The sequence below is a fragment of the Arachis hypogaea genome, chromosome 15 (assembly GCF_003086295.3).
Source record: "Arachis hypogaea cultivar Tifrunner chromosome 15, arahy.Tifrunner.gnm2.J5K5, whole genome shotgun sequence".
Classification (NCBI taxonomy): Eukaryota; Viridiplantae; Streptophyta; class Magnoliopsida; order Fabales; family Fabaceae; genus Arachis; species Arachis hypogaea.
The window spans coordinates 134946370-134955357 of record NC_092050.1 but is presented as its reverse complement, the minus strand read 5'-3'; the positions used below and the strand labels follow the sequence as shown (position 1 = coordinate 134955357).

The window sequence follows — 8988 nt, the reverse complement described above, 5'->3', positions numbered from 1 at the left end:
TAAATCCCACTTCAAGAAGAGACATGAGCTTAATTGAACTCTCGCCTCTCATGCAAATTCACATCCTAAGTTTACATTAGTTTTGGTTGCTTGAGGACAAGCAACAATTCAAGTTTGGTGTTGTGATGCGTGAGCATCTTTCCTATCTTTTCCTAGTAAATTTGCATTTGAATTGTTATGTTTAATTAAGATTTAAATATCTTCTAGCCACTATGAATACTACTTTGAGTTGTGTGCAATTCTGTTTATTTCAGGTAGCATTCAGATAGATTTGATGGAGTTTCTATAGAAAAAGAGAAGAAAGTGAATGATGCTGTCAACTCTGACCTCCCTGCACTCCAATAGAAATAACTTGAGCTATAGAGGTCTAATTGACGTGATTCTAGTGGCATTGGAAAGCTAACGTCTACAGCTTTTCAACGATGTATAATAGTGCACACTTCTTCTCCAGCACATTCAGCCTTCATGGCGCCAAACTTGGAGAAGCCAACCAGGAATGCTTCACAAACTTACATTGCATGCGGCCTTCACGGCGCCAAACTTGGGATTCTCCAAGTTTGGCGCCACACACTCCTTCTCCAAGAATTGCTTACAGACTTGCTGAAGCCAAACTTGAGAAACCTTAAATTTGGCGCCAACCAAGAAGAATTGAAGAGTGCATACAGGCTTGCTGAAGCCAAACTTGAGAAACCTCAAGTTTGGCGCCAACTAAGAAGACTTCAAGGAATGCATGCTGGCTTGCTGAAGCCAAACTTGAGAAACCTCAAGTTTGGCGCCAGCCAAAGCGAACCAAAGGGAAGCTTTTGGTTGGATTGAAGCCAAACTTGGATCCTCCAAGTTTGGCGCCAACCTTTGCAACTCAAGTGGTCCCCATTTGCATACAAGGCTGCACGAGAGGAATTAAATTAATTTTGATTAAGTTTTATTTTATTTTAAAATAGGAAAAGATGTTATTTAGTTTTAGGAAATATAATTTACATTAATTAGGATTAGATATAAAAGGGAAAAGAATCAACCCTTCAGACTAATCTCTTCTCTCATAACTCATTCTGCACTTTACAGTTTTTCTGAATCCTAGTTTTCTCTCTAAACCATGAGCAGCTAAACCTCTACTGTTAAGGTTAGGAGCTCTATCTATTGTATGGATTGATACTATTATTTTTCTATTTTAATTCATGTAATGATTTCTATTTCAAGAATTATTTTCGTTCTTTATCTTATGAATCTGGGTGGAACGGAAGTATGACCCTTGTTCTAATTGAGTTCTTGTATAACTTGAAAAAGCTCTTTACTTGAACAACAGCTTGAAAACAATTTCTTCTGAATTTCTAATTATCTGGACTTAACGGGATACGTGACATATAATTCTCTTATATTTGGGTAATTAGGATTTTTGTGGCATATAAACTAGAATTGAACTTCACCCTCTAATTAGAATTAAGTGACCAAAGAATTGGCGATTGATAGAGGTTAGAGGAGACTAAAAAAGTCTAAGGAATTAGAGTTTAGTCACATATAGTTTGCCATGAATTGAATCTTGCATGATTAAAATAGTTAGTAAGAAAAATCAATCCGGAAGATAGATATCTCTGAAACCTTAACTGTTTTCTCCATATATATTTCACCTCAATTTATTACTTGTTTTCTGATTCTCTGAATTACTGTTTGATGCATTTGAACTCTCAGCACTCTTTTCTATTTGTCTAACTAAGCGAATCACTTGACCATTATTGCTTAATCCATCAATCCTCGTGGGATCGACCCTCACTCACCTGAGGTATTACTTGGTATGACCCGGTGCACTTGCCGGTTAGTTTGTGGATTGTAAATTCTGCACCAATGAATAAATCGGTCAAATCTACATTTCACGAGCTACTCTCATTAAAAGTTCTCATATGTAGTGAAAGATTCACACTTTGTTGCAGGCTCCTTGCTCACTGTACCATGATAAAACTCTGTTCAAATTTGCATAGTTGAATGAAAAAATAGTGGAGCAAGCACCATATGAGAGGGAGGCTCTGAAAAGAGAAATAAAGATGGTTTAGGGATGAAAAGCTTTATTACCTTTGTCATTACTATTATCCATATATATACAAGAACATAAGACACCCTAACCCTAATAAACATACTCTATCTAACCATCTATATATACCAGAGTACTTCAGGAGTACCTAAGAAGTACCTAATTAACAAGATAAAATATTATTTAATATATAACTTTAATTACATGCTGTCGCAACTTGGTAAAGGAGAACCTATAACTGGTTCAATAGCCACCAAGTGCTATCCTAACTTGATAAAGAGAATTCATCCTAGATGACTAACCAAATACAAACAAAATTTCTTTTGTCTTTTTTAATGTATCTCTCTTACCTCTTTTTTTCTCATGACTTTTTTATTTTTCACTTCACCATGATTTACCTTTTTTCTCAAATGAAGAAAAATTAACATCAGATAGCCATAACACAAAATCTAAAATGAAGTTCAAGAAGGAAAATAATTCTGCACGTATAAGATAATGTTTAGAATTTTTTTCAATCTGATTTCCTTGTCTTCCAATGTTGTTGAGAATTAGCTATATAGTAATAGTGAAAAGTTTGTTTCATCAAATTGGTTTATTGCCTGCCTTTTTATTTTTCTTACTGATTTTGCCCGTTGTCCTTATCTTCTTTGGTATGCATTCTTTTTTTATTTTGCTCCACTATTTCTGCTATCCCAACTATTGTCCTTCTTTGTATGCATTCTTTTTTTTTTTTCATTTTGTTCCACTACTCTCTGTTGTCCTTGAGATTGCAATTACAATCCATTTTGCTCATCTGCTGTTCTTTTTGTGCTACGTTGTTGGTGTCCTAGTGTCTTTATGTTCACTTATTCATCATAATATTGCCAAATGTCCCATTTGTTTTTTCTTTCCTCTCTCTTAGCAAACGCAGAGCCTCCTTTTCTTTTATCTTAGTTCTGATTATGCATTGGACTAATGCCTTGATGTAGCTGAAATAACACAAACTGGGCTGAGATGAATATATTAGGCTTACAACACTATTACACACATTAATCACACTTTCGACTTTTAATGTTTGTCATGATATTATCATACCAAAATTAATTCTAACTCAACAAGAAAAATATAACAATATGCATAAGAGAAAACAATTTATGTGTAAGAATATAACATTTTCATGTATTAGTAACATGGCTAGCTAGTGTCATGTAAGTGCAAGTAACCTATGGTTCCAACTAACTCCCAAGGAGGGTCGTTATAGGATAGAAATTTAGTATGTATAACCGGTGTCCAAATAACCTAGTTTGATGTTGTTAATCGTTATTTGATTAATAGAAAGAAAATAAAATAAGGATACGATTAGACTTCGAAATAAATAATAAATAAGAATTTTTATAGCCATCAATTAGCTATCATTGGTGATTTTAATGGTGTGAGATTTCATCCAAAAATGTGAGATTACTCACTTTGCTTTTGTTGGTTAAGTGCTGACCAAATTTTAATAAAATTGCTGACCCCTAAACTTTTCTTTTTTATATAGAGCAATGCTAGGGGGCCAGCAACATTTGTGATTGGTAGCCATCAACTAGCCATCAATGATGATTTGATGGTGTGAGATTGGTGTGAGATTTCATCCAATGGCTCACATTTCTCTGCTGGTTACATGCTAGCCAAAATACAATAAAATTGCTGGCCCCCTAGACTTTTCCTTTTATATATACCATGGCGTTATACTATTATCATACATACTCTAAATTATTTTTGCCAATAAAACACAACCAATATGTGCAACTATTTTACAACCACCATTTCGAATGGATTTATTACCAATTCACACTCATACACACTCTTAAACAGAAATATTGAACATGCATTATATGCTTATGGGATTGGATGTATAACTACTTTTCCGGTGGCTCTATTGGTCTTGAGGTAGGAAAATGCTTCTATTGCCTTAGAAAATGGGAGAGGGCTCTTTGGATCCAACACTGGCTTCACCTTGCCACTGTCTAAATAAGGTTTGAGTTTGTCCAAGACTGCACCATCTGAATGGAGAAAGAACCATATTGCAGGTGGACTTGCAGGTCCTGCTATTGTTATTACTTGTCCTCCTTCTTTGGTAGCCTTCAATGCCCTGTTACTTTGGCCTTTTTTACAATAAAATCTCTTTTAGCTTCTAATTATAGTATAAACTACTAGTTCTTATTAAATATTCAGTTTTCAGTAAAATAGATTTTAAAATATATATATATTTTAGCACCAAAAAGTTATTTTTGTCTAACAAAATGTACAAATTTTCATCGAATATATAGGCATTATTTAAAGTATATGTGAGTTATTGGTTCAAATATGCAATGAGAAACTCTAGGCTAGTAACTTTTAGTATTTTTATCTATTTGACTAATATAAACATTAAATTATTTTAAAAAAATAAATTTTAATAAATATAAGTACAAATTATTGATGGCCAAAAATAATGATATTTATTGGTCATATAATATTATTCATATGCAAAAAGTGAAAACAATGCTTTATATGAAATGGTTTGCATATTTAGTTATTAATTAGTAATTATATATAGTGTGAATTCACTCTCATTCTCTATTTAATTTTATTTTTCTTCTTACTTTATAGAATTTGCACACCAGTTCAAATTTTACCGAATTTTAAACTTCATAAAATTATGACCTTTAATTATCTACTAAGAACATACAAATAACTGTGAAAAGTGATAAAGTAGCATATATCTTTACCTACTGTGTCATACACAAAATCAAATTTTTCTGGCAGTTCTTCAAAATTCTCCTTTGTATAATCAATAGGCAAGTCTGCTCCTAACTCCCTTAACAGCTCCAATTTTCCAGTACTAGCAGTAGCTGCTACCTTAGATGCACCAAAAACTTGCTTGGCTAACTACAACATCAAATCGCCAGTGACACGTTTTATACTCCACAATTGGAAAAAAAATAAATAAGAATGTTAATAATTAGGTGAAAATCATATCCTAAAAGCAAAAATAGAGTTGGTTTTCTACTAATTAACTTCTTTCGACCAACAATTATTAGTGAATAACCTTTTTCTTTAAACTTGTTCCCTCCCTTTAATCTTTGCCCATTTACTATTTTATTGGCCGAATATTGATAGAAGAAAAGTTGATTCCTTTAAGATAGCATCATCCAAACCTGAATAACAAGGCTTCCAACTCCACCAGCACCTCCAAGAACAAGAATAGATTTTCCAGAAGAAAATTGAGCTCTCTCGATACCTTGATAAGCAGTGATGATTGCTAAAGGGAGGCTAGAAGCTTCAATAAAGCTCAAATTAGAGGGTTTGTGTGCCAACACCTTCTCTTCGGCACTAGTATACTCTGCTAAGGTCCCAATAGCCTTTGGATTCCCAGCATTCTCATTGATATCACCATAAACTTCATCTCCAACCTTAAATTTCTTCACTTTGCTTCCCACTTTCACCACCACACCAGCAACATCATACCCTGGAGCTGTCTTTTCAAACAAAAGCCACACACAAAATTTTCATGTTGAAAAGATTATATACAAATTTTAGTATTATATATTGAGTGGAACTAAATAAGTAGAGAAAAAAATTAAGTAGACAATCAACTTTTAAACTAAACTTTTATCATAAAAAACTGAAACAATGATCATTTTAATTCGGGTTAACTACGATTTTGGTTACTAAGATATAGATCAAAAATTTAGGGAGAGGGAGAGGGAGAGGGAAAGAGAGGTGCTTCGTTGTCGTCGGCGCTCTGCCACTGCCGCTGATGCTACTGACCTCGTTGCCGCTTCGTGTCTTTGTCATTGGTCCTCCCTAGGATTCCAATTCTGTTTCTGATTTGTTCCGCTCCTAATTCTGATTTATTCTGCTTCTGATTATTCTTCTGCTTTCTATTTTTTCTGCTTCTGATTCTAATTTCATTATTTGTGTGCTTCTAATTCTGATTCTGTTTCTTTGATTTTATTGTTGTTGTGCTTCTGATTTCATTGTTCTTCTTATTCTGATTCGTTCTGCTTCTATTTTTTTATTCTAATTTCATTATTTTTGTATTTCTGATTCTGATTCTGTTTATTTGATTTCATTATTGTTGCACTTTTGATTTCATTGTTCTTCTGATTCTGATTTGTTCTGTTTTTGCTTCTGATTTGTTCTACTTCTAATTGTTCTTCTACTTTTGATTCTATTTATACTTCTATTTCTGATTCTATTTTTTATGTTTATTACATTGAATTTTCTTTTGATTTTATTGTTGTTGTTGGTGCTGTGATGAAGAAGAAGAGATGCTGCTATGATGGAGAAGAAGAAAAAGAATAATAGAAACGGGGTATTTTTGTGAAGAAGAAAAAAGGTATTTTGGTACGAAGGATGGTTTTAAAACTAAGTTAAATCTTAGGGACGATTTTATGGGCAAAAAAGAGTTAAATCTCAATTTGTCCCCTGAAATTTGACTCGATACTCAATTTAACTCTTACAATTTCGTCAGCCCTAATTAGAACCCCAGAATTTGCAACAGTGGCTCTCCCTGCGATCATCTATCTGTCACCGGAAGACTAATCTGACACATTTACTTGACACATTATTCTTCACGTGATCTGTTTAGTGCTGAGTGTGCTTGGTAATGATTATATGACCTAGAGAAGCTGTTAGACGACTGAATATGGCCCCTGCAATTAAAATGAATCCCTAGATAAAGTCCCAAAATTTTCAAACTGATCATCCATTATCGTCTTTCTAGAGCTCTGCTAGGCTACGTTCACATGGATCCAACTATTCTCATCTATCTCACCACAGCAACCACGCTCACCACTCCCACCGCATTCCTATCTAAACCGCCGACTCCCTCCTCTTTCCTAAACTATATACTACCAATAACTCTGAACCCACCACACTCTAAACACATGAAATTCGTGGTGGCTCGTGATAGCAACAACAATAAAAGGGGAGGCAGGAGTGACCTTTGGATCTCGCAGTGCCTCACACAGTCACACCTCTCTTTTTCCCAACTTGGTCGGGGTCGTGGACCTCACAGGAATGGCATTCAAATTTTTTTGCTCTTCTATCAATGTTTGAAAACCTTCACTCACGATGTTTTGTCGCTTCAAAATGGCGCTGTTTTGTCCCCCTCCCCTTCAACACAAAGGTCCACCGCAACTGCAATAACATTAACATCGCTCAAATTGTCAGTGCGTCATGGTACAGCAACTTTGTCTCCTCCTCTGCTTTTCTCTTTGTCTGTCTCTTTCTATGCCTTTGCTCTTTTTTTGAAAAAAAAAATTCAAATATTTTTATTGTTGTTGTTGTTGTTGATGGTGAAGAGAGTTATAGTAAAGTTTGTATATGGAGAGGAAAAGAGTGGTGGTTATAATGGTGGGATAGTTTAGAGGCTTTGCTGTGTTGTGCGATTTGGAAGGAGAGTTTTAACACCCATCCATACTTAAATGGCATCCTTTTCATAGGATTTGAGCATGAAACCAACATGACACCATCTTAGATGTGTCATGTGTGTTAAGTAAATGTGCCAGATCAACATTTCGGTTACGGAGATGATTGTAGGGTTAATCGAGAGCCACTGTTACAAATTTGGGGTTCTAATTTAAGTTAGCGATATTGTAAGGATTAAATTGAGTATCGAGCCAAATTTCAAGGGTTAAAATGAGATTTAACTCGCAAAAAAATGTTAGGAATGAAAAAAATTTTCAACCTATATCTTAGGGACCAAAATTGTATTTTTTTAGTTATGAAAAATATAATCTAATTTGATATTTTAAAAAATTATTTTAGTTCTACAAAATTACCAAAAATAATAATCTATTGAATAATTTTGTCAGAATCTTAAAAAATTTTATGTTCAGATAATTAATTTATAAAAATATTATTTGTATACTAAAATCAACAATTATTTATATATTTATGTATAAATATATGTATTATTTAATTTATTTTTAATATATATTTATATTCTAATATATATTTTATATTAATAATTGATTTTAGTGTACATGTAAGTATGTTGATTAATTTATTCAAGTATATGCATCAAAACTCTTCCTTCATAATAATAATAATAATAAATCCTTACTGGGAATGGAGAGTCAGTGTCTTTGAAAAGTCCAAGGGCCCTCTTATAATCTACAGGGTTAAGGGCTGCAGCCACAACCTTGATGAGAACTTGGTCATCCTTGATTTGTGGTGTAGCTATGTTTGGGTCTAACTTGAGAGTCTCTTCAATGTTCCCATATTCATTGTAGACCCAGGCTTTTATGTGAGATGGGATGCTAGTCGTGCTTGCTGCCATGAACTTGGTTGAGCAGAAAGGCTTAGAAACTGAAGAGGGTATATGAAGAGTACTAATAAGGTTGTTAGTGCTCTAGGTAGTGAGTAAATTGCTTCAAAGGTGTGTTACGTTACAATTGGGTAACGTCGCAATCACTGCTTCTAGTGACCACCATGCCTTCTTTTCTGGTTAGGTACATTTTGAGAGATTTTTCTGGAAATGTCACGACTCACGATGCATGTAGCCGATTTTCCAACAAGGTTCATGATTTTCCCTTTTCCTTATGTTTTAATTACCATTTATTTAATTTGACGTACATGGTCCTAGTCTCCTACTTTAAATCTTTTCTAATTTCCAAATTTGGAGTAAAATATGTACAAGGAAATAAGAAATATTCATCAATAATATGTATCTCACTATTCACTAAAAGAAAATTAAAATATTTTAGTGACAATTTATTTTATTTGTAACCACAATAAAAATAATCACTAAGATTCTTATTCACACTTATATATTAGTTGGCTTATACTTTTTTTGATAAAAAATTTTATTGGTCATTATATATAACTTTCAAATGATTGCAAACCAAAAAAAATTAATTTTTAGTGGTTACTAATCTTAGCAATTTGTATGACGATTGAAATTAATGTTATATTGTCATGTAATTACTTTTAATTATTATTATTATTATTAT

General features: G+C 33.4%; 1 protein-coding gene across 2 annotated transcripts; it reads right to left on the bottom strand.

Moving 5' to 3' along the window:
- Nucleotides 1-3738: 3738 nt before the first annotated feature.
- On the bottom strand, nt 3739-8404 carry LOC112750801 (2-methylene-furan-3-one reductase). Of its 2 annotated transcripts, none has more exons than XM_025799654.3 (4): nt 8100-8404; nt 5185-5505; nt 4760-4915; nt 3739-4149 (listed from the first exon to the last, which is right to left on the bottom strand). In XM_025799654.3, exons 1-4 carry the CDS (start codon nt 8313-8315, stop codon nt 4129-4131), a joined length of 714 nt encoding a protein of 237 aa, XP_025655439.1. In that variant the 5' UTR covers nt 8316-8404; the 3' UTR covers nt 3739-4128. The 2 variants fall into 2 exon arrangements, with proteins under 2 accessions (XP_025655439.1, XP_025655438.1); XM_025799653.3 differs by having other exon boundaries at nt 4756-4915; nt 8100-8388.
- Nucleotides 8405-8988: the final 584 nt, after the last annotated feature.

Excerpts from the sequence above, each read along its gene's own strand:
- LOC112750801 (XM_025799653.3), bottom strand. The coding sequence starts at position 8,315 with ATGGCAGCAAGCACGACTAGCATCCCATCTCACATAAAAGCCTGGGTC. Across the intron at positions 5,506-8,099 it reads ACACTGACTCTCCATTCCCA|ACAGCTCCAGGGTATGATGT; the intron begins GTAAGGATTTAT and ends TTGTTTGAAAAG. Across the intron at positions 4,150-4,755 it reads TTTTGTGTATGACACAGTAG|GCCAAAGTAACAGGGCATTG; the intron begins GTAAAGATATAT and ends ATTGTAAAAAAG.